Raw genomic sequence first — 25,384 nt, 5'->3', positions numbered from 1 at the left:
CACGAAACTGAGACTATCTCTAATAAGTCATACACGATCTAAAACATTCCGGTAATCAATCAATTTGTTAATTTCTGACAGTATATATATTTGTTCGCATTGTGGAAGTTCAGCCTCGCATGGTGGAAATTCAGCCGTAATTACATAGGAGACAGATAGTTGATGAAAAAAATTTTCTAACTTGGCAAACCAAAAAGCAAAGCAAGTGAAAAAGCTGATATCTTCATCGGCAGAACTTATGAAGTGGGTTCTGGTTTTGAAGCAAGAAGATGAGCTTTGTCGTGGCGAGAGCTAGATGCATGGTAGCATGATGCGACGTTCATTAGACTCTTTATAGGACCTGGTTTTCTTCCCTTACGCATACTCATCCTAAATTTCCTTCCTTTCTTTTCTTTCTCTTTTGCCTTCATCCCCGACGCCTGGATATAAGTTAAAATTTTACATGTAAATAGGCTTCTCAATTCAGCTATTAATTGTTTGGCTAACAGGAAAATGAAAATGAAAAAGAAAAAAGAAACTTACGTACCCCATTAGCAATGATCTCACCGGAGTCGATATCACCCTGCGAAATTTGGCTTTGGCTTGTGTCATCATCTTCCTTTCCTGTGTGGATTACAAAAAACTATTTATAATTGTACGAATCTTAGAATGATTAAATTTCAATTAAAAAAAGAGAGAACTCACTGTAATCTTCATCCTTGCTGTTATCCGATAAGTCAACACAATAAACTCTAAAGCTGGGTGAACTAGGGCGTAAACGGTCATCTTGAGCATTGCTGTCTGTAGAATCATCGTCGCCATCACCATCTTCTTCTTCTTCTTCTTCTTCTTCTTCATATTCTTTACCTTCCGTTTCATTTTCTCCTTGCTGGGTTTCCTCCACGAACTTCTTTTCCTCATTCTTAATATCAGTAACTGCACCTCCAGAACCCTCGGGCTCTGCCATAGTTTCTGCTACCTCTGGTGTCATCTTCACAGCTCTTGAAATAGAAGCAATTTCCTCTGGGGAAGACGTGCTTTGTCTATGCTTGTTATCATTATCATCGGCAATACTCCGAAACTGCAATGGATCCTGTTCATGATCCTCATTTCTACCTTCTTTAAGCAACTCTTTTTTGGATAGCGCACGCCCAGCTGCATGTCGTACTCGTCCTCTTATCCCCTCAAACCGACGACGAAGAATTGGGGGTAACTTTTGACCCATTTCATCCTTTGCCAATTCACTCTTCGATCCTCCGCACCCCATCTGTGGAGACAATAATAATATAATCGAGAGAGAAAGAAAGAAAGGAAAAGTTATGAAGACTGCGATATGGAAGCTGAGGTACAGCAAGATATTTTAAGATTTGAGAGTTTAACAGAGAGGTCTAACAACAATTACGAGCCAATCAATAATAAGAGATTAATCACATTTGAATGGATATATATGGCTACATACTGTTGTTACATTTGTTGCAATCTGTTTTTACTCTCCATGCATGACTTTTTGAGTGTTTTTTAACAATTTTATGACTAATTGAGCATTAAGTTTTTGAGTTTTAATCCATTATGTGAATTGAATGGGCCAAGTTTTTTGTTCATGAACAACCTCGAAACAATATTTACAGACTTGATAAACAGACCAACAACTATCTCTTTCAACTGAGTAGTTGGAGACTCCATATTATTTGCCTAATATGGAAACCGGATAAGCCTAAATATGGATTGATATAGCTCCACAACTATCCGTATTTCCAGCTAAGTTGCTTCACTTTCCTGCTTGATTGATCATTTCGAGTAATAAAGTATTACTAGGGTAGAGAGAGAGAGAGAGAACAGATTAATGGAGTTATGAAGAACTTTCTGTGCCTTTCAAAACTTCGTAATTGATCTTCACAAATTAATGGAGTTATGTTAATCCATATCATGGGCAATGCAAATGATACTGATTTGTGGCTTTGAAAATCATATTGCATTATGACATCAAATCACAAAAATAAAGCGGATGAGCGGGATTCAATTGCTGTATTATTTTGTTTTTTTCCAGGTTATCATTCAATGGGTTAAACTAAATAAAAATAAAATTTATTTGTCTAGCTATATATTTGTTTGTCCCCGTACGAGTATCAAGTTATACAAATGAAGTAAGCGACTGATACAAAATGACTTCATAAGCAAGAAATTGTATAATATACTTTTCAAAACTTGGAAAGAACTAGAAGTGAACCCCATGAACAGGTATTTTGGATATTAATTATGGCCAACATTGGATGGGAAGGAATTTGCTTTTTATGACAAAGTTGATGTGTATTTTATTTGTTACTGTCTTACGGACTGAAATTCCATCTATCGACCGTTTCATATAAGAAGTTTAATTAAGACATATAAAGAGAAAAGTTTCATTAACTCTTTATCAGTAGGGCACAGCTGGTTTAGAAAACGTTGCGGCTGCTGCTTCCTTCTCGACCATACGATGATCCATTAGAAGAAACCCCACTCATCCCCCCAGGACATGAAGACGACGATGAGGAAGAGATGGCAGGACTTGAACTTCTCTTCTCTCTCGTCATAAAGTCGTGGAGTTGAGGTTGACGAGCCACCTTACCATTACGAGTTTGTATAATCTGATTGCCATCTTTCCTACTTCTTTTCTTCATAAATATGCGACAGATGACCCAATTTTCCATTTGTTTAGGATAATTCTGTAGATAATCAATGCCAAATCAAATGTAAGATTTTCATTTAATTCTCTAATTCTTTTCTTGAGTTAAAGAAAAATTAAGCAGTGTATGTAATATACACATAAGAACGATAGATTTCTTTTTCTTTTTCTGAGGGAAACTTGCCTGGGTTGAGGAGAACATGGAGGATGCATTAACAAGGCGATATTCATGCATTATCCAATCAGTTCTAGACTCATTTGGAGACTTCCCTCTATAGAAAACCAGAGTTTTTTTCATTCCCACCATTCGATTATTCCTGCTAGAAGACACAATTTGTTTATCTACGCCTGTTGCTTTCCAATAACCAGAAGCAGTGGCTCGATTGATTCGATTTCCATTTGGATACTTTGTTTCCTTGTTACTGAAAAAGTATCTTTCTTGCTTCATGTTACCTAACATATGCACAAAAACAACCACTAAGTTTAGCTAATTGCACTGCATTGCTATCTAATAGTTCAAGAAAATTCATGCATTTACCACCATGATATTCGAATAATGCAGATGACTAACCTGGCAAATCCCAAGGATCGTACTTGTAAATATTCATCTCTTGAATGATTGGAGCAGGCAGGGGGCTGGAAAAAATCTTACATTTGAGGTATTGGAAGAGAAGCTCTTCATCAGTCGGCTGGAAACGGAAACCAGGGGGCAATCTGACCACCCCGTTATCTCTAACAAAAGGGAACCTGTCCATGTTATCAACTTTAAGTTAATTTATTGAAGTTTAAGCTCAGACTACTGTCAGCTAAAGTGCGCCAAGCAACATTAATGTTACGAATATTTATAGTGCATGCATGAGAGAGAGGAGACTCTGAGAAAGTTTAAAAAATTGGTTTACAATGCTAACGTTGCCTTTACAGCAACACCTTCATTTCACTTGTAAAAGAAGACAGAAAAGAAAGTGATCGTTTAATTTAGTAGTCGGTAGAATCTGCGGTGGGGAAAAAGTATTGGCAACATGATCAGCCACAGTGTCGTTTAATAAGTTTTTATAATAAACACCTAAATAAGGTTAAATAAGTTTCTATAATAAATACCTAAATAAGGTATAATTTTATTGCATAGATAAATTAGTGGCCAAAAGACTTATTCCCACTTGAGGTTGGTGTATTTCTAAACCCTTATATACAAAGTTTAAAAATTTTAAATATTCACATATTATCTAATTTCTATTTAAATTTTTTGTCATAATCAAAGATAAAATTGTCATTTAATCAATAATATTAAAAAAATGAAGGTTTATATCATTTTCTTTTTTAGTTTGGAAAACTACCAATTTTTCTCTAGAATTAAATTCTAAAAAGTTATCATTTTTCCCCCTAGGGATTGGAAAACTAATCTGGTGATTTTTTGACAAACGACAACGATGTCTCTCCTTTTGGTGCTCTCTCCTAACAAATAAATCCAAACAAAACCTTCAAACAAAGACATCATCTAAATGAAAATGATTTGTCTGGATGACGCATTCGTCATCTAGATGAAGGTTTTGTTTGGACAATGTTGTCCATATGAAATATTTGTCTGCAGAAAGAGAACGCTAGAGGGAGAGACATTACTAGGAGGGTGAGAGAGCGGTTGCCATTTGTCAAAAAATTGTTAGATTAGTTTTTCAAATCCTAGGGGAAAAAAGGGTAACTTTTCAAAACTTAATCATAAAAAAAAATTATTAGTTTTTCAAACCAAAAGGGAAAAATGATATAAACTTTCATATTTTTTAATATTATTAGTTAAATGATGATTTTACTCTTGATCATAATAGAAAATTTTAAAATTTTGCAAGTGGGAGTTTGAAAATACATTAATATCCAATTACTACTTGATAGTGAAAACAAGTATCTATTTAAGGAATATGTGGCATTGCATTTGCATATGGATTAGAGATGACAATTTTGGGCCGATTTCAGGGTCATTGACCCACCCCGATCCTATCAAGGAGGAGATATTCCGATATAAATGAGGATAGAGACAGGGACAAAAATTATCCCTGCAATCGGGGATAAGCCACAGATAGAGATACGTGTATCCTTTTCTCGCCCTCCCTTCTCCGCCCCGCCCCGCCCCGCCTCGCCTCCTCCCTTAAATCTAATTTATTCTAAATTGATTAAGGTTGTTACAAAATTTCCTTAAATATATTATATATTTACTAAAAAATATACACTTAATAGTTTTTTTTTTTACAAATTATCACTTATCTTTTTAGTTTTTACTACAAAATTGCCACACTTAATAGATTAAGGGTATAAAGAGGAGGATTTTCCTGTGGATACTAAGATGAGGAGGCAATTTTTTCCTACGAGCAAGTGAAGAGGATTTTTTTTCCTATAGATAGAGGACGGGGATTCAATTTCATTTCTATAATGGGGACAGACCAGAGACAAGGATGGGGATTTAAATCTCCTCCCCACCCTCTCGTTGCCACTCTTAATATGGATGAAAAAGAAATCAGCACTTTAAACTCGTAGATGTTTTTAATATTATTTACTATCAAAGAGAATCTATATATATTGAATATATAAAGGTTTAAATTAAGAATAATCTAAAGATTTTAACTGGTAAATGAGAAATTTTTATATGCATATATTATTGAATGCACGTAAGGATGAATATTAAATATTTTATGTTAAATTTTTCCTGAACAATTTTTCATCACCTTAATTTAGTAATTAAACACATTATTAATGGTAACATTCCAAAAGAGTCTTTAATATGTTTGACAAATTTAGATAGTGAAAGGATCCTAATTTTCTTTAACACAAGAGTTTCTTATACTAATTAAAGTCTATAATTCTATTATTTCATCATTCCCTTCCTGTTAAATCCTGTTTTATTGACCATCCCCTTTTGGATTGAGAAGATAAACTATTTTGAAGCATTTGAGTAATAAATTATTTAATGGCCAAAGGACTTATTCCCACTCAAAGATTAGTGTTTTTTCAAGTTTTCACTCATTAATTTTGAAAAAACTCAAATATCCATTTATTTATTAATTTTTAGGGTTAGTGTCAAAGGTAAAATTGTTATTTAACAAAAATATTTTAAAAAATAAAAATTTAATCATATTTCCCCCCTAGGTTTAAAAACTAAAAATGTCCCCCTCACCCCATCCCCACCCAAGGTTTAAAAAATCACCATTTCCTCCTAGGGTTTTGATGGCTACTCTCCAACAACAAACTCTTCTCCAGCCATCAATGTTTTATCTCCCTCCCGATTGTCTCCCTACTATCTTCATTGGACAGACAAAGATGAAATAATCTTTATCTCCTACGAAGACGATCGAGAGAGACAGGAGGGAGAGAGAAGCCAAGAGGGAGATAAAACGCTGACGATCAGAGAAGATCTTGTCACTGAAGAGTTGCCATCGAAACCCTAGAGGAAAATAGTGATTTTTTAAACATTGGGGGGGGGGGGGGGATCGTTAGTTTTTAAACTTAAGAGGGAAATGTGATTAATTTTTTAATTTTTTTAAATATTTTTGCTAAATAATAATTTTACCTGATATTAACCTTAAAAATTAACAGATAGATAAATATTTGAGTTTTTCAAAATTAATAAATAAAAACTTGAGAAAAAACTAATCTTTGGGTGGGAATAAGTCCTTTGGCCTTATTTAATTATATATACTAAAGCAAACCACTCTGCATACTTGGTAGGAGACTTACTGACTAAGTTTTCAAAGTCTAACGTAGTTTGTTAATTTTCTTGGTTTTCTTCCATCTCTAAATCTTTTAATCTTTGGTGCCATTTGCTTTAAGTCCCTCTTTTCATAACAAAAGACTGCTTAATGGTAAAGGGTATTGGCCTTTAACTTTCCAGTTAGGACAGATTAAAAAATTTGGGAATGTAAACAGATGATACACAAATACCGTATGCAAAAGTTTCTTTGCACGATTTTCTTTCTATTTTGTACAGAAAGATTTTGTTGGCAGATATCAAAAGTTAACCAGGCAAATTTCCTAAAGTTTAACATAGCTCTTGGTACTTTTCTTCATTGCGAAGATGTTGCTTTTTCTCTTTCTGTGTAATGTTATATCATTCCAACAATCTCAAGATTCTTAGTAGATTTCTTTTCTTTGAAATAAATAAATATTGCACCATTCGTGGGGCTTTACTAGCCTTTTGTTTTGTTTGGTTTAGTTTAGTTTTTTTTTTTTCAAATAATATAATAGTTGCCATGAGAATTGATGGATACACATTTATGTATATCATCACGTGATTAAGTGTAACATTATTTTTAATTTAAAATCACACAATCAAATAATAATACATATAATTATGTATTTATTTATATACTCAAATAATTTTATTGTATAATATAATATTCTAAGAAATCTCCTTGTTTAAGGTGGACTTGGGAGTTAGCCATTAACAAATGCCATATGAATCATGTTGGCACACTTTTGTCATTCGTTTGCTTTATGGTATATATTATTGCAAGTTAATCACATAAAATTTCCTCTTGGTTTCAATTATGTACAGCAAATTATTTCAATGGTGAGAATAAACAATAAAACCAATTGAACAAAAACAAAATAGTTATTCCTTCAAAATAGTCTCTGCCCAGCAAGAGTTAATTCTCTTTCATACATAAAAACAATCCCTACAATCACCTTGTTGCTTTTCTTCTTTCTTTCTTCTCCTTTTTTTCGCTCTTCTACATCGCCAGTCGATACTTCCCAGAAGATTTTTTTTAATCTTTTATTTGCTTTTTTAATCACTTAAGAGTAGTTATAACTATGTAAAGTCAAATAAATTTGTATTTAAATCACTAAAATAATTCAAACCTAGAATAAAAATGCATATAAATTTAGGCCGAAGGACTATGCCCCACCCAAGTTTTAGTATATTCTCAAAAGACACTTGCGACTTTTCAAAAACCCAAACATTTACTCATAGGCTAACTTCTGTTAAAGATAAAGGTAAAATCATTTTTTTATCACTAAATTCAAAAACCCTAAAAATTAATATTTTTCCCTTCTAATTTAAAAAACTAATAATTTTTTCTCATAATTAAATTTTGAAAAGTTGCATTTCTCCCTTAGGGTTCTTTTTTTCATCTTCAGCGATCAAATATCATTCCCACCATCAACTGACCTTACCACTATCTTTTTCACTAGTTGTTGGTGTTCTTACTAAACCAGTTTTGTCAGATGAAGATGAACCATCTTTGTCTTTGTCTTCGTCTGACAAAATTGGTTTAGTGGGAATGTTGATGACAGGAGAAGAAGATGGCGGGAAGGTCGACCAATGGCGGAACTACATCTAGTCACTGAAGATGAAAGAAAAAACCTTAGGGGAGGAATGCAACTTTTCAAAGTTTAGTTATAAGAAAAATTATTAGTTTTCTAAATTAAAGTGGGGAAATGATATAAATTTTTGGGATTTAGTGGTAAAATGATAATTTTACCTTTGTTTCTAGTAAAAGTCAGTTTATGAATAAGTATTTGAGTTTTTAAAATGTTATGACATATTTTTTAGAATAATTTTTAGAATAAACTAAAACTTGGATAGTAAATAGTATTTCGGCCATAAATATATGTAAAAACTTGACCCATTAGTAGGCTTGGCTATTTGGGCTTTACTTCATAAATGGCTTGAGCTTGTAGAATGAAGATGAGCAGAATGGCCCGTTAAATATTGGGCACTTTAAACTAGCGAATCTGTTATATCTTAGTAAAAACTATTTATTATCACTAATATTTTTTTTAATCAACAATAAATAAAAATACTATACAATTGTTTTGTTAAGTGTGAATATATGATTAAATTATTTTAAATTAAATATAAAATAATATTTAATTATATAATGATTACTTATTTGTAATAAAGAGATTATTCACTTATTTTTAACATAATAAATATTTATTTTTAAAATAATTCATTATAAATTTCAAAATAACTTGAATTGTGGTATGTTGATACATCTCACTGAATGCTTTCAACTGTCGCATATTATCTTTTATTTTTTCCCCTAGATTCTATGGTTATTATCAAATGTATGAGGAAATGATTGCTTCACAATTGGGTTACTGGAAAGTTGGAATTGATGTGAATGATTTCACCTCATAGATTGCTGGAAATTACCATTGGTGTTTATGATGTTGTCTATGGACCGTCTTTTATCTTCAATGTCCAGCAGCTGCTTATGGCTCTGTGTCTACTTGTGGTATCTTGCTTTGCAGAGTGCAGTGGAGGGAGTTATTGTAGGAATTTCTGATATGTGAACAGGCTTTAAGTGAGAATCTAGATTTTCTATGATGCATACGTTGGTTTGTATATTAGCAGCTTAAATACAATGTGAATTTGGATCCTTAGATTAATGCTTGTAAATCGATGCATCCTTGTACACATATGATAATCAGGTGATTGGTCAATGCCTCAATTTATGCATCAAATTAGGGCAGACCCAAGGAGGATAACTTGGACCCCCTTGGGTTTAAAAAACATGAGATACCCCCTTTAGTATAAAAATATAGTATTTAATACCCCTTTACACTTGAACCCCTTGGGTTTAAAAAGAATATGAGATACCCCCCTTGTGTATAAAAAAATAGTATTTAATACCCCTTTAGACTTGAAAATTACTAGTTTAATATATCTAAAATATCAAAATAATCCCTAAAATCTCATATTGACTCTTCTTAGATTTTATCATTTCTTAATTGATTTGTTACATTTTGACTTTTATTTAATTTTAACCCTTCTGTATTGTATCTCTAGGTCTGTCTCTGATCAAATAGTTTTAAGCATTATTGTCATTTTATGTGTGTACATCTTGATACCATAACTGTAATATTGGATTCTGATTATCTGGATGGTGTTTTTACAGCAAGGAAAGGAAAAGGCCATGGTTAATGAAATGGTGGCAAAGCTAACAAATGTGTGTTGGGACAAATGCACCACCAGTACCCCTGGTAGTAAGTTCAGCTCAAGTGAAACTGCTTGCCTTTCCAACAGTGCTCAGCGTTACTTGGATATGAGTGTTATTATCATGAAACGCTTTCAGTCCATGCAATAAAGGAAATTGGATCATAGATTTTTTATCTGAGTATATCATTCACAAAGATGTATTTTTGACCTAAATCCCAATTTGTTGTTTGGAATATTTTATGTTAGAACAGATTTATAATATCTCAACTCTAGAGATAATTTTTGTTGATCATTTATGTTGCTGTGAGTGAGATTCTTATGAGTCTTCTTGATGTCATTGTCATGCATGTGTTTCTGTGATGGCTATAGTAGGATACTAGTGAATGAGACAGTCATTTTGATAATTCTGAATAACTTTGAGATAAAAATGGATTTCACAATTTATGAAGCTCAATGAGACAGTGGAGATTTACATGACCATATAACACACTCGACTCAGATGAGATTTAACAGTTAGCATCAGGGAAAAGAAAATATATATTATGCAGAGAACGTCCCAAAGCCATCAAATCTTCCTTAAATTACCAGGCACAAATGCAATAGAAGACCTATGCTGAAATCATAAAAATACCATAGGGAAGGGAATCTAATAGTGATAGAGGCACACAACGTTTTGGAAGCACTATGAGATGGCCCCCAAAACCTCACATTCCATGAAAAGAAAATCTTGACAATGTACAAGACAGTTCAGCAATCACGAACTACCTGAGAGTACTAGAACGAATCAACTCAAATTTAAACTCACATCAATCTTTTCTTTTCTTTTCTTTTCTTTTGTGTCATTTTTCTTTTCCCTGTTTATTTACATTTTGAAATTTGTCTGAGATTGTTGAGTCTTGCCTGTTAAGTTGCCATTGCGACCATCAGTTGCCCGCTTTGATTCTCCAATTACTGAAGCAAGAGATTCTGGTGATATTTCCCAGCTTCCGCTTTTCCTTCCCCAACTCGAACGCCTTGGATGTGAGATGCTTCGCCCCTCAATACTATCCGGGGGAAGGATCCTATTTAAATCAGGGGAAATATCAGCAGATCCACCCAGCTTGTGCAGACCACCAGCAATGTTATCCCTTCTTCCATTATCATCTGAGTCTCCTTCTACACCTTCCTCCCAAACTGGCTTCCTCCCCATCTCTATGTCACTAGCAGTAACAGGTTTCCTAATGTTAGGACTTACAAATCCACCGCTCACATTTCTAGATTGAATTGCTGGCTCTTTCAAAACTCTTGCCCTGAAATTGTTCTTAGATGGGGGGATGCTGGTGAAGAAAACCTCCTTGAAGTTCTTGATAATCCCTTTGTTGTAAGGGTTGACATGTCTGTCATACCGATATCTGAAGTTCTCGTATGTTGACTGCCAAAGAACATAATAAAACAGACTGAAATTCCAAAAACGAGCATCAAATCATTTTTTCTATTTGCATGGATGCAGAATCTTGCTGTTGGTGCTGTAGGGCATTAAACCAAAGAAGAAATATAACTGGCATTTAAAGGAATCATGAATAATCCCTTACCTGGTTTGTACCGATCAGATATGAATGGAAGATGGTAAGACCACCAACAAACCAGACTGAAATGAAAGTGTAGATTAAGAGCACAATGGAGGCAGGAGTCTTTGTCATTGCTTTCCATAAAGATATCCCTTCACCATTCATAATCTTTGTGATGTAGACCCAGCAAAAAGCATGGACATACAAGCAAAGAATGGTAGTAGAGAAGACAAACATAAAGAAGAACCGATAATTACGCTGCATCCAGAATCAAAAGAAAATGTTCTATTCAGAGATTATCACCACCATCAAATTGACACAAGTTTGTCTTATTGCAAGCAAGTCATATGCTGTATCAGTGCAAGTAATAGCTGGACATTGAAGTAGAAAACATTCTATTTTGTCCTTTACAGGAGAATAGGGACATAACAGCATCGTGATAATCAGCAAACTGAAAATAAGGCAACAACTATAGCAAAGGCAACAACAGACATCATAACAACCAAACAGAATTTTCCCTTTGCACACAAAGATCCTGAATCAGCCACTATTTCCCTAGGGCAGTAACAGTTAGTATTATGTACTTTCCTTATATGGTTCATAAGGACTCTGGTTAACATTTCTTAATTAGTCAAACTGTTCTTAGAGGTGAGCCCATTGCTTTGGGCACCCTGTCCTGTTACTTTAATAGGGATATTACTACTTAAAACTCTTTCCCCAATCATTCTGTTGCAATTATGTGTGCATCCTTCAAATGGTTGTACCAGCATTATAAAAATATCTAGCTTTTCTGTTCCCCACATCTTCTATATAGAGTATCCTCCTTCATGAGGATAACTCGTTCCCAAAAAAATAATAGTCTTAAAGGGGACATCAAAGATAAAAATAAAAATTAAAAAAACGGCGTATTCATGTTTCCTTATAGCATAGTTCAGGAAGTACTGCTATTTTGGATTTGAAGAGAGAAGGAATAAGCATTACCAATCCAATACACTGGCCAACCCAGGGGCAGTGATGATCGAATTTTTCCACACAATTATTGCATATAGAACAGTGAGAGCAGCGAGGAGGTCTATAAAGCATGCAGGTGTCACAGTACTTGATCTTCACAACCACTCCATTAACAAGCACATCCTTTGTGCGAGGCAACCGTAACTGTGGAGTTTGGCCAGGCCCCACTTCAGTATTTCCTTCATAACCTTCTAGCTCAGGAGGGTAAGCATTACGAGCTATTATACCAGGATCTCTTCCTGAGGTTAGTAGAAGAAAAAATAAATCCTGGAAGAAGAAGTACGCCCATCAATATAGAGTTGCAGTAAATACACAACACAAGCAGTTATTATTTTGTCAAAACTTTTGGCACATAATTGATTCTTAGTCATGATGATAATGTAGTAATGCAATGTACATTGCTTTTGAAAAAAATGATGTAACAAACAAAACGATTTGCGGCAAACTAGTGCCAATTGTTCAGATTATTCTCAGACTAAAGTTCCCTTTTTCTTATAGCTGGTATGACATTCTAAATCTTTATTACACACAATACTAATGTCAAGGACTTCAAGAAACATTCAAATGAGAATAATTAGAAAAAAGAAGCCCCTGTAATCAGGAAATATCAAACTTTTAATTCTATATATAGAGATGTAAGATACAATTTATTACCACCAGTAGAAAACATATTCACCCTAAGTTATCAGTGGTAACCACATACAGAATTTGAGTGGGCAAAAGAATAAATGATGAATAGTTTGGATATTAGAGAGCAAATAACTCACATATAATGTGAAAGCAACAACTAGGACCATTATTGATATTCCCAAGTGGTGAGGAAAATCATCCATTAACTTTCTTGCAACAAAAACACAAAAGATGATAACAGGAGCAACTATTAGGAAGATGGTAAAGAAGAGAGATCTGACATCAGGTCCAAATATAAGCCTTCCATGAAGCAAAAATATCTGCAAAACCAAATAATCATTTGAATAAAGAATTAGCAAAACCACAGTATGATAATATAGATACACATTAAAGCTTTGTTTTGATAATCTAACAGCTTTTAATAGATCATCACTTCAATGAAAAAAAAAGCATCCATTCAAAACGGATTATATGGCACAAAATGAGATTTCAGATTTCTGCTATATAAGAAGATACCACTAGTGAACTAAATTTATGATACAATATGCGCACCCATCATGTTTTCCACCTAGAATTTACTCAGATGGTCCAGTAGATGTAAAGGCATGCATTGCATTGTCATTGAAGTCATGCCATAAGTAATTTGAACTGTCTATATGTATTCACAAATCCTATAACAGAGACCCTTCAAATCATAAAGTCCAAAATTAGATAATACCATTTTCTACACTATGAGACAGAGAAATACTTGAATATTTCGGTGCGTGCATACTAAAAAAGGCTGACAGAATAACTGATTACTGAGCTGAAGATGAAAGAATCAAGCAATCGGTTCAATTGCCAGAATCAAATATGGACTAATACAGAAAATCTACAAGCAGTGATAATTGAAGCTGAATGAAAAATAGCCAACTCCCAATCAAGTGAAATACGGCTACTCCTTAGCAAACTAATTCCAAAAAATATATTCAACCATGTTAGAAACCGCAAAATGAGTGATTTGCAGAAAACAAGAATTAAAGCTACGAACTTTTTTACTTTCACACCACCAAAAGCCAAATCTTTCAATGCTAAATTCATCCAAAAAGCCATAAATTTAGATCTTAAAACCCAAATCTCCAATGTTAAATATAGAAATGAATACTTGAAAGTTAAAGCTTACATTGCTGCCTTTCCAGGTTTGGTAAGTTCTGACCATACCGGACTCACCAGCTGCTCCGGCACCAGAATCCGAAGCCCCAGATGACGGAGGTTGCCCCACATACATGTTTCTAAAAGCCTCTCTCTTTCTCTCTCTAGATTACAAAAGAATAGTTGTATTCCGAGGTCAAAAGAAATAAAAATTGAAAAGCACTTCGTCTTGAAAGGCAGGCAAGGAGAGATAAAAGGTGGCTCTTTTTTAATTGAAGGGGTCATTGACTTTTAGTGAGAATAATAGGGAATGAGTTAATTATCTCAGTCATTTTTGAAATAGTAACAAAGATGTAATTCTTGTTGGAATTGCAGACAAAGTCAGTTAGTTTAGTTAGCTAACTTAGACTGACTGATTCCATAATCCATTCCATGTGTACAACCGCAGCGCAAAACGTCCGATTCTCTCGTCTTCTATTCTTCTTCTCTATTGTATAATTTCTGTAAGTTGTCACTCTCATCCTCTGTCCAGGTTAACACAAATTAATGCTTCAGAAATTATTATGCTTTTTTATCACCCAATGTTGGGTGAAATTTCAAATTACTACCTATTAATTTTTAAAAAACTCATATACCCACTCTTTTGTTAAAATTCATTGTCAAAATTAAGATAAAAATATTATTTAATTAAAAATATTAAAATAACTAAAAATTGATCACATTTTCTGTTAAAGGTTGGGAGGAAGAGAGAATACTCTGAAGACGGTGAAGTTTGCCAAAGAAGGAGGAAAAACCCTAAAAAAGAAATAATCACTTTTCAAACTTTAAGTGAAAGAAAATTGTTAAATTTTTAAGCTAAAAGAGAAAATATGATAAATTTTTAATTTTTTTAAATACTTTTAGCTAAATGATATTTTAACATTTAATTTTACCAGTGAATTTTAATAGAAGAGTTAGTATTTGATTTTTTAAAATTAACGGATAAAAATTTGAGATTTCACCGAACCTTAGGTGAGAATAAGTCTTTTAGCTATAAATTATTAATGAATTATAAATAAAACTAATTTAAGTATGAATGATAATATCATTCTATCTGTATTTTTATTAATACTTATATTAGTTGCATTGAACACTTAATACTTATATTAATTATCATTCTATTCGAATTTTTATTAAAATTGTGGTTATGGAGATACCTCTAAACTAATATTCAAAACCTAGTCTCTCTTTCGATTGAACAGCTCTTCTAAATATATATTTCTTTATCGATGGTCATCAATTGTTGAGAAGGCAACCACAATTGCAATCATAAACTACCCCTATTTTTTTATGATTTGGCATCGTCACGAGTCTTTCCAATGTTAATACATCTTGTTCCCTTTCTTTTGCAACATAAAAATTACTTCATTTTCAACTCATCCTATTGAATAAAAGTCATCATTTCTCCCTCTATATATATAATATTTTACTCATACATAAGTGTTACAATAAAATTATATACACAAATAATGATATATTATATAGTAACATTATTTTTTGTGTTATACATATTGTTTTTATATATATAACACTACTTAATAAACATTACATCTTATTTTTTCTAAACTCTATTAAGTATATTATCAAGAGTGATGAAAGACGAAAATAATATAAATGGGTTTTTGTGATATTTGTATTTTTGAGAAAATATAAAATTACTTTTAAAATATGACAAAACTTTAAAAAATCCATGGTTTGTAAACATTGAAAAATTCTTATAAAAATCTTGTAGAAAGTAGTATCAAGTATACTTAAAAATGACGGAAAGTTATAAGATTATTCCAAAAAATAGAACTAGAAGAATTGAAATAGAGTCAAGCATAGGTCTGGACTCGAGCTCGGTTTGAGCCTGAAATGAGCTAGGCTCTGCTCTGCTCGATCAAGCTCGAGCCGAGCTTGAGCTGGCTCGGGTTGGCTTAGTAGATTTTTTTTAAAATTTTTTATACAAAACGACGTCATTTTAATCAATATATATTAAAAACGATATCGTTTTGATAATGAAAAACGAGTCGAATCGAGCTGAGCCGAACTCGAATAGAGCCAAGTCAAGCTCAAACCGAACTCGAGCCGCCCATATATAAACTGAGCCGAGTCTGAGCTAGCTGCGAGCCAAACTTAGTTCGGCTCGAATCTAACCCTAGTCAAGCATCAAAAGAATCAACTTTTTGTCTTCTTGGAAAAATGATGTGAATTCCTCAAACTACATGATTCGAAAACTGTATTCCACAAAGTGTTAAATTTCTTTACAAATCACAAGAGAATAAGATTTGATTATTAAAAAAAGGGAGGTAAAAGAAAAAGACAAAAATAAATAAATAAATAAATGGGTTGAAAGAGTCAAAAACCAAGGATTGGTCAATAAATAAATAATGTTATGGGGGGTTGTTAGCAATAATAATAGTAGTATAATAAAAGAATGAAGGAAAGTTTAGTGGTGAGAGTGATGATAATTTATGTTGAAAAAAGCGGAGTTGTTGGTAATATTATTATTATTGTTCTTGTTGATGAGAATCTGGTGGAAGTTAAGCCAACCATTAATTATGTCTAACTACTACCATTTAAATATAATTCACAGAGCCCTATATCAGTTTAAATATTTACACTATACTTGCAGATATTTTACCTTTATGGGTTTTTTTAAGGTCATTAAAGTAATAAGCTGATATTCATTGGAATGTTTTTGTGGTAATGTCAAAGATCCTTGTTTCTTACAATTAATTATACAGATGTCTGGTTTTTTTTTAAAAATAAAATAAAGAAAAAAATATAATAAACATATTATAACAAGTATTATTATGTGTATAAATAATAATATATATGATTAAGTGATATTTTATTTTAAATAATATTATATGTATATAAATGATGATATGACATTATATGATTGAATAATTTTAAATTAAAGATAAACTAATATCTAATTATATATTATTATTTATATAAAAAATTATATAAATATATATAATATTATTATTTTATTTTTAATTTAAAAATATCCTACGTGAGTTGATAGAAACAGACGATGCATCTGAGGAGGGTCTCTTATCCATTGAGAAAACTATAATCTTAAATGGGTTTCGATGCAATTGCTTTAGGATTGATAATCTTTAGCCAAAGCCCAGAGGGAAATTATTACGGGTTGTTTTGGGGAAGCATTTGGGCCGTGGGCTATGGCCTCCGGCTCCTAGGCAGGGCACAATTTTAAAATGTAGCAAAAAGGTCCTACCGGGAGTCGAACCCAGGTCGCTGGATTCAAAGTCCAGAGTGCTAACCACTACACCATAGAACCTCACTTGACAGTTGTAAACCTTAAAAGGTTATTAATTGTATATCATACACAGTGCAAATTCTACTATCTTCATGCTAGAACTTCTTCGATGTCCTTATTTTGAGACAGAAATACTATTTCTGTGTAGCTTCCATATGTATTTGAATTTTAGTCTTCGAGTTTAAATACTTCAAACAGGGCTGCAAAAAAACCAGGAGAGTCGGCAAAATTAATCAAAGTACAAACTCTGTCCCAAACCAATATCAATCATATGAGTTAGATGTAATATATGCATACTATTATTATCTTAGCTTTATATTATTACATTCTCTATTATATGACAAATCCAAGGTCAATCTTGTAGATTTAGCATATGCAAATTCTCTTGAATTAAAATTTTTCGTTTATAGGAATTTTCAGTCTTTTACATTGTTTAAAAAACTGAGCAAAATCAGTTGGTTCAACGGGTTAAACTTATTTAAAATTTTGTTGAACTCAATAAACCTGATGAACCAAAAAAAACTATTTAAAATCAACAAAACCAAGTTTACATAATATTACATTATTTTTGTCTTATTAAAACATAAAAGAGTTATAATTTATAAAATTTTAATTGAATTAATAATAAAATTTATAATTAATTTTTTGCTTGATCTATATATTAAAATATCAATTGTTTAATTAATATATTTAAAATAATATTTTTATATTTAAAAAATATAATAAATATTTAATATTATTTAAAAAAATATATAATAATTTAATAATAAATTAAATTGATGAATTGTTCAATTAAACCGACTAAATTGCAACTAGTGAAATAATTGATTGAAACACCGGTTCTGTTCTTATCATAAATTCGAGGTCTATCCCTTGAGCATGTGAATAATCTTGGACACCTAATGTGCTGTGTACGTTAAGATAAAAAAAATAAAGAAAATAATTAAATAGAACGTGAAGAATGAGGTAAGCCTCTAATTTTCACGAGCAAGAAGACAATACATTAAAGGAAGTGCGCACAAAAAACCATGAAACTTTAACAAAAAAAAAGGTATTTATAATATTATCATCGTTGTTCTTATGCTCTATTGTCAGATATCCTGGCACTTTGAGAGACTTCCATATCTATCATATTTGTATATAAAAGTTTTCTCAATTTTTGGATCAATGAAATTTTCACAAACTATCAATCGTGGAAAATCCACCACCATTCATTGGAGGGCCTGCATTACTTTATATGGTATGACGTTTTCAAAAATAAAAAGATAATCTTAAGATGGGACACATGTTAAATCAAAGATTGTTATGCCATGATAATCTTCAAAATGCGAGAATTTTAACGATTCTGAATTTTTGATTCCGGAGGCATTAAAAATTAATATTTATACCTAAATAAATATATGAACATTAGTGTCATAACATCTAAGTAATTGTCATTGTATATCTTACATCTTTATTTTTTAGATTATAATTTTATATTATTTTAGCATAAAAATATAAATAAATACGGACGGATTTCCCATTATAAAAAGTAAAAAAATATGTAATTACTTAGTGTAAATGTAGCAAATCTTCCGTGCATCCGATGATAATTTAAAGTAGCCACGCCACTATCTTACTTTATCTTTCATGTCAATGAAATGACAATTTCTACTGGTTAAGTGCTTCTATTTTGAGAAAAAAAAGAAAGCTATCATTTATCATAATCAACCATTCAAGAATGGAATTATTTGGGTCAACCGGTAAATAAGAACCGTGGACTTGCATACATTTTTCAGAAAAAAAGAAAATTCCATAAAGTTGGGGGTTGATGGTGTACATTCTTTTTCTTCTTATTTTAATATAAGGATGCTGTGCGTCTGTGCCTAATTCTCCTTCAATTGTACAATGCATGCATGCATGAAACGGTGGCGTTTGGGCCTCAGCTGGATGGCTTAATTTGTAATGATTGAGGGACAAGGACAATAATAGAAGGGAGCTTTGCATGGAGCTGTCAGTGACATCAGGATAAGGATAGATGTTCATCATTTTGCCTTAATAGCAAATTGCAATGGTGAGCCAATACCTAATTAAAGATGGTTGCATAAAGAGAAGAAATTACATAAGAAGAATAGAGAAAAACTCGTCTCTTCTATCGCAAAGCACCAAAGCTGATGCTAAGGACCCTTTTTTAAGTTGTTTTATTTATTCAATCATTGATATTCATCCTTGATTAGACCACGTACGTTGCCTCATCCTCATCTATATCATTACGTTCATCATTTAAACTTTATCTGATCTGTAATTTAGGTTGTTATCTTGATTAAATGATTTCCTAAAAATCATTTGAAAAAAAAATAATTTAAATGCTTAAACAGTATTGTAAACAGTATTGTATTGCTTACGATCTGAATTCCCCCAAGAAGGCTCCTTGCGTGACTTCCAGCTGGTACCCAATTTCCTCATTATGTCAGCTTCGAAAGCATGCAGTTAATTGAATTGCCTGCCAATCTTTGAAACTACAATATTTTCGTTTTTTAATTAAATTTGTCAATAAATGAAAATTTGACCAGTAAAGAACCATAATGAAAGAAGTTGTTTGAACGAAAGAGGCATACTCATATAAAAGCATAAATTATTTAAAAAAAGAGAGATGATAATCATGTGGAATGTCACATCAAATGTATTTATAAAAATGAGTAAATATAAATACTTTGCTAAGTATGAGATTGTCGAAAAATCTTAAGTATTTAATTACATTTTAAATAAAATAACTTAACTAAATTCTTATGGGCACACATTCAAAGTAGAATTAAATATAAGATTTGAATCTGAACTGTCAGATTCGTTTGCTCTTATAAATCTAAAAGATCATATAAAAAACAAGATTTGAAACGTACTATTCGATGAGAAGTGGGTGGATAACTTGAATAATGACTGGCTGAAATATGATAAGTTAGGGGAGACAAACGGAAAGAGAGAAGAGGGTCCTTCATAACAGACAGTGCGTGGATTTTAATGTCATACCAGGAGTAAAGAAGAAAGAGCATTGGTTTTTGTTGAGAATAAAATTATATGTATATATTTTTAAAGATGTAAATATATATATATATATATAAATGATTTTATTATCATATAATTAAAAAATTTTAAATTAATAATAATTTAAAACTATATTTATATAACACTGTTTTTTATTAATCCTTTGACACCTTTGGAGAAGAAGATGGAATAAAGGGAAATAATATTTTGAACTCCTTTAGAAATGAAAGAAATAATTAAATACCGACATTTTACATAGGAAATTCATCGACGATTGAGTTGGCATGATTGACAACCTCCACTGAGTTATTGATTTAAAAGGTAATAGTACTAGCACAGCTAATAAAGATAAAAAGAGAGGCCAAGAAACATGGATGTCATGTCGTAGCTAAATATTTGCTTACGCATGGAAGTAGCTAACCTCGTATATATCACACGGACCGGAAGGCCACCATGTCGTCAAACTTGGCTGGCTATCAAAATATCTGGCATTCAAAGTTGTTAAAACAATGAATAATTTGATCAAATAATTTGATTAATAGTTGTAAAAAGATATGCTAAACTATTTAAATCATGGGAGATATACTTAGTAAAACATATCCTTTCAGGTGGTCTGTATTCTTCTTTCTTCACCTACCACTTAAAATTCTTTTTTTCCCCACTAAGGCAATACAAATTCATATTAAATTTCATACTTTTTTCTTTCATCTTTCTATTCATCCAAACAGTAACCACTAAAGTGACATCAGGAAGTCGCAAAGAGAGGAGGAGGGTTTGTGAAATACATTTTCTTTTGTAACAGGTAGATACATATAACTATCATCACAATCAAGCACAGCCACATGTAACAATCAGAAGCTAACATTGAATCTCCTGTTCACGCGTGAGAGTCAAAAGCTATGAGATAGAGCGCAATAATCTTGTTTAAATGTATAAATTAATCATTCAAAAATAAAAACAACCCCAGAAAAAGAAAAAAAAGAAAAATTATTAAAGAAGATGAATTAATAAATAGTTACTTTGACAAGCAATAGTGCGCATAGATTGCGTCACTTTTGCTAGACCTGGCATAGTTATGAGAGAGGCATGTGCAAACTATGCACTAAGAATAAGTGGAGAGATTAAGGTTAGGGTTTGGCGGATGTTTATAAGAGTTCATTTTGTTGGGTAATTTTCATTAAAAAATAAAAGATGAATTACATGCAAGATTGTTAGGCATAAATTTGTAAAATGTTTGGTTAAATTGGCGTATAAATAAATTAATATGTTAAGTAGCTGTGTTAAAGGAATAATGAGATGCTATATTATTAAAATACTCTCAAATATATTAAATTATAGTAAATAAAAAAGACAAGGCATAAATCAAAGAGTCTGGCGGCGACGGCTAGGACTTGTTTACGTCTTGATTGCAAGGCCAATCTTAAATATCGCATGACCAATATTGACTGAATTTGAATCTTCCAAATCAACCAATCTTGATTAGATCTTATCTAACAAGTCTTCACATCTCAATCGTATGATGACAAGACTTGACAATCAAAGAGGGTGAAATCCACATGTGTGATGATGGGTGGTGATAGGCTATGCAGCATGAAAGTGGAAACATATTTTGTTTAAAATTTAGTAACTAGAAACATGGAAAATAATGACTTTAAAACTAGACCAGATTAATGGGTTCAATCGAATGAATCAGAAATCGACTCAAAGTCTAATTCGGTTAACATGAAAAGACAACTTATTTATTGATTCAGTCAAACTTGATTAAGATTGGGTTTGACCAAAATTTAGAAATTTTTTTGAAATTTTAATTATTTTTAAATAATTTGATTATTTTTTATTAAATTTGATGAATTTCTAAAAGTTTGTAACGCAAAATAAATTCAAAAATAAAATAAAAAGGAAGAAAAAAATATCTCATATCTATTAAAATATCTTCTATAGATAATAATTTACAGAATTATTTTTTTTGTATCATGAGATTGAGACTTTTTTATTTTAATTGTTGCTCCTTAAAAAAAAATATAGTCTAATCTCCCTAGGTGTAGGTATCCTGATTTATTTTATTTTTTATAAATTTTTAAGTAAAATCTATTCATTATAATTTGATAATAAGTTAAACTGATTGAGCTATGAATCAGTGAGATAATCAGTTTGATCACTAGTCTGATTTTAAAAACACTGATGGGAAACATATAAATATGAAAGATATAGAAGTTTTTTTTTTTTTTAAATAAATATCAAATTTTATTAAAAAAATACCACAACCTATATTTCTTTAAAAAATATAGCATCTTTTTAGCAACAATTAGTGTACACTCAACCAACAACCAAATAAAGTTTATATATCAAATCCAACAAAGTATTTTTTCGAACATTTACTGATAGTGAGAAAAACTAAAAATGAAAAAGAGATGAGTTTTAACATGTTGAAGAGAAAAGAAGTTTCATATACAAAGAGATGAGAGAAGACAAATTCAGAATTACAGTTCGAAATTGTGAAAAAAATGAAACATAAAATTAATTTTTAATTAATTAAAAAATAAGAAAAATAAATACGTTTTGAAATTTTTTATATTTTTAAAACACTCTTAAAATATTTTGTACCAATTTTGAGATGTTTAAAAAATTAAAACATTTTCAAAACGCGGAAATGCACCCAATGATGGGTCGGCATACTTTGTTAAACTTAAAACAATAAATTGGTGGGAGTAAAATAATAAAAATTGGTAATTGGGTAACTTGTTATTTTAATTGTAAAGGACATATTTTCGTAAATTTAATAATTAAAGATAATATTATAAAAAATTAAAATAAACTTGGTAATTTTAATATACATGTGAAAAGTATAATCAAATCACCGCCACCAATTATAATCAAATCACCGCCACCAGACCAACAAGCTAATAGTAATGTTTAATATACCTGGGAAAAGCATGATCAAATTGCCGCCACCAGACATGATCAAATTGCCGCCACCAGACCCACACGCCGATACTAATGAGAAATGTGGGTTGGAGAAACGGCTGTAACTCATCAGAAAGTGCTTACACCCTAAAAGAAGTAGCACTTTGGATGGCCACGTGAAAAAGGAGCGTTAGTGTGGGAACATTTATATATTTGATATGTAACGTAAGTGAGGCAGAGTGGTAATTCAAACGCGCTTCATAATGCTGAGTTGGCAACTTGGGGGCATGGTTTTTTGTACTACGCAAATGATTCATTGTTCACGCAACATCATGGATTTTCCTCTATAAATACGTAACACTCTGTGTGCCTTATAGCTTGGATGTGAGAACAAAACAAGCTAGCTGGAAATTCTCCTTTCATCAGCGCCTTTTTTCTCTTGTTCAATTTTTGTGTTTTCAGAGAGCTAGCTAGAGAGAAAAAAGAAGCCATGGCGCCGGTGATTTCAACTGACAATCCAGTGGCTTTTGCTTTTGGACTTCTAGGTAGATCATACATAGAGTAGATATTCTTCTTCTCCTTCAACTTTATAGTTTACTAAATGGGATTGCATGCATCGTTTATTTGAGAATATAATAGTTCAGTGAGCTGATAGTTTTCAATTCTTTGTTTTATTAAAATAGGAAATGCGGTCTCCTTTGCTGTTTTTCTAGCTCCACTGTAAGCTCTTTGTTTGAACTTTATTTGTTTTTCATTCATTTATAATATTGCTATAATTTCAGCATGCTATTTTGAGAAGGAAGATAGATGGCCAATGACTAACCACAGATAATTTGTCATCTTATTACAGGCCAACGTTTTATAGGGTGTTCAAGAAGAAATCAACCGAAGGGTTTCAGTCAGTCCCATATGTGGTTGGACTGTTCAGCGCTATGAGTTGGATATACTATGCAACATTGAAGTCTAATGTTTTCCTTCTCATGACTATAAATGCATTCGGTTGCTTCATAGAGACTGTTTACATTGCTATCTTCCTTGCTTATGCAGCCAAACAAGCTAGGGTATTTCTTAAATAACCCTTCTCTTCTCTCTTGTTCAAAGTTAATTAGTTTACTAAATTTATTTCAAGCAGTTTTCTAAAAAAAGTTTTAACTTGTAACTGCAGATGTTAACTCTGAGGCTACTCATTTTGTTGAATTTTGGGGGATTTTGCGTGATTCTGCTTCTCTCCCACTTCTTAAAAGGACAAACCCGGCTTCATGTTCTTGGTTGGGTTTGTGTTTCATTCTCAGTATGTGTCTTTGCTGCACCTTTAAGCATTGTGGTAAGGATGTAACCACTTTTTTTCGTTGCTTGTTTCCATTTCTTTTGAACTTTTCTTTACAAATATGAAATTAATTTTGCAGAGACTGGTTATACGCACCAAGAGTGTGGAGTTTATGCCATTTTACCTGTCGTTTTTTCTCACAATAAATGCTATCAGCTGGTTCGGTTATGGGGTATCACTAAAGGACATATTTATTGCGGTAAACCATATATAAATAAAGATATTGAACAGATGCAATAATATATATATATATATATATATATATATATATATATATTTGTATGCGTTACACCGTACGAATCTTTCGAGGATTGCTTTATAAGTAATGATGAAACTTCTTTTGTCTTTTTGTTCATAGATGCCAAATGTACTGGGCTTTATCTTTGGGTTTCTTCAGATGGTACTGTATGCAATGTACAGAAACTACAAGCCGGCTGTGAAAGATGTTGAGCAAGCTGAACAATCTATCGATATCGAGAAACAGAGCGTGAGTATGGCTTCGCAGGAGCAATCAGAATTCATTGAGACCATCCATGGTGAAAACACTGAGAACAAGGGAGTGTCTGCAGACAATAATCAAACTGATAATCAAGAGAGAAACATGGAAAACTCCAACCAAGACCCGCTCAGTAAATGCTAAGTCTGTGTGATGGATTTGTACCACTTTCCTTTTATTGTATGAGTAATTTAAAATTATGTATCTTCCAGTGCATCTCTTCCTCTGTCTGTTGATGTACAAAGTTATTTTAAAGGAGATGACTTTTCCCTGACATATGTGCATTTGATGCTCTTTCTTGTGGTGCTTCTCTACGTCATGTAAGCCCACCAGGGCCTTCTCCTATAATAGGTTAATAACAGTCATCAATAATATGCCGTCATGTTAATTAAATTAATTATTCTACTTTTCATATATAGAATACTTAATGTTGGTCTTCTG

The 25,384-nt window shown here is 32.0% G+C and overlaps 3 protein-coding genes, 1 long non-coding RNA gene and 1 other non-coding gene across 6 annotated transcripts; 1 reads left to right on the top strand and 4 right to left on the bottom strand.

The window, feature by feature from the left end:
• Nucleotides 1–2,142: 2,142 nt before the first annotated feature.
• Nucleotides 2,143–3,480, bottom strand: LOC123224181 (NAC domain-containing protein 83-like). Its single transcript, XM_044647768.1, has 3 exons — nt 3,213–3,480; nt 2,826–3,094; nt 2,143–2,681 (listed from the first exon to the last, which is right to left on the bottom strand). Exons 1-3 carry the CDS (start codon nt 3,394–3,396, stop codon nt 2,412–2,414), a joined length of 723 nt encoding a protein of 240 aa, XP_044503703.1. The 5' UTR covers nt 3,397–3,480; the 3' UTR covers nt 2,143–2,411.
• A 6,736-nt stretch (nt 3,481–10,216) lies between these two features.
• LOC123224180 (probable protein S-acyltransferase 7) lies at nt 10,217–14,153 on the bottom strand. The gene is made up of 5 exons (XM_044647767.1): nt 13,920–14,153; nt 12,895–13,077; nt 12,098–12,394; nt 11,141–11,374; nt 10,217–10,980 (listed from the first exon to the last, which is right to left on the bottom strand). The coding sequence occupies exons 1-5, from the start codon at nt 14,022–14,024 to the stop codon at nt 10,432–10,434; spliced, it is 1,368 nt and encodes a 455-aa protein (XP_044503702.1). The 5' UTR covers nt 14,025–14,153; the 3' UTR covers nt 10,217–10,431.
• A 2,991-nt stretch (nt 14,154–17,144) lies between these two features.
• On the bottom strand, nt 17,145–17,216 carry TRNAQ-UUG. The gene has a single exon. It is a non-coding gene; the product is annotated as a tRNA-Gln (tRNA).
• A 1,649-nt stretch (nt 17,217–18,865) lies between these two features.
• On the bottom strand, nt 18,866–23,501 carry LOC123222559. The gene is made up of 4 exons (XR_006503663.1): nt 23,139–23,501; nt 20,638–20,701; nt 19,580–19,693; nt 18,866–19,260 (listed from the first exon to the last, which is right to left on the bottom strand). It is a non-coding gene; the product is annotated as an uncharacterized LOC123222559 (long non-coding RNA).
• LOC123222558 (bidirectional sugar transporter SWEET12-like) lies at nt 23,483–25,217 on the top strand. Of its 2 annotated transcripts, XM_044645401.1 has the most exons (6): nt 23,485–23,665; nt 23,804–23,840; nt 23,971–24,181; nt 24,286–24,444; nt 24,527–24,646; nt 24,806–25,217. In XM_044645401.1, exons 1-6 carry the CDS (start codon nt 23,611–23,613, stop codon nt 25,085–25,087), a joined length of 864 nt encoding a protein of 287 aa, XP_044501336.1. In that variant the 5' UTR covers nt 23,485–23,610; the 3' UTR covers nt 25,088–25,217. The 2 variants fall into 2 exon arrangements, with proteins under 2 accessions (XP_044501337.1, XP_044501336.1); XM_044645402.1 differs by lacking the exon at nt 24,527–24,646 and having other exon boundaries at nt 23,483–23,665.
• Nucleotides 25,218–25,384: the final 167 nt, after the last annotated feature.

The sequence above is a fragment of the Mangifera indica genome, chromosome 8 (assembly GCF_011075055.1).
Source record: "Mangifera indica cultivar Alphonso chromosome 8, CATAS_Mindica_2.1, whole genome shotgun sequence".
In the NCBI taxonomy this organism is placed as follows: domain Eukaryota; kingdom Viridiplantae; phylum Streptophyta; class Magnoliopsida; order Sapindales; family Anacardiaceae; genus Mangifera; species Mangifera indica.
Note: the sequence above shows the minus strand (reverse complement) of the source record. Positions and strands in the feature narration are given on the sequence as shown.

What these genes read in the sequence shown, in the direction of transcription:
- LOC123224181 (XM_044647768.1), bottom strand. Translation starts at nt 3,396, where the DNA reads ATGGACAGGTTCCCTTTTGTTAGAGATAACGGGGTGGTCAGATTGCCC. An exon ending in CGATCCTTGGGATTTGCCAG is followed by an intron (nt 3,095 to 3,212) that starts GTTAGTCATCTG and finishes TGCATATGTTAG; the next exon opens with GTAACATGAAGCAAGAAAGA. An exon ending in CCATGTTCTCCTCAACCCAG is followed by an intron (nt 2,682 to 2,825) that starts GCAAGTTTCCCT and finishes GATTATCTACAG; the next exon opens with AATTATCCTAAACAAATGGA.
- LOC123224180 (XM_044647767.1), bottom strand. Translation starts at nt 14,024, where the DNA reads ATGTATGTGGGGCAACCTCCGTCATCTGGGGCTTCGGATTCTGGTGCC. An exon ending in TTGTTGCTTTCACATTATAT is followed by an intron (nt 12,395 to 12,894) that starts GTGAGTTATTTG and finishes TTCTTCTTCCAG; the next exon opens with GATTTATTTTTTCTTCTACT. An exon ending in TTGGCCAGTGTATTGGATTG is followed by an intron (nt 11,375 to 12,097) that starts GTAATGCTTATT and finishes TTCTGGATGCAG; the next exon opens with CGTAATTATCGGTTCTTCTT.
- LOC123222558 (XM_044645401.1), top strand. Translation starts at nt 23,611, where the DNA reads ATGGCGCCGGTGATTTCAACTGACAATCCAGTGGCTTTTGCTTTTGGA. An exon ending in GCTGTTTTTCTAGCTCCACT is followed by an intron (nt 23,841 to 23,970) that starts GTAAGCTCTTTG and finishes ATCTTATTACAG; the next exon opens with GCCAACGTTTTATAGGGTGT. An exon ending in TAAAGGACATATTTATTGCG is followed by an intron (nt 24,647 to 24,805) that starts GTAAACCATATA and finishes TTTTGTTCATAG; the next exon opens with ATGCCAAATGTACTGGGCTT.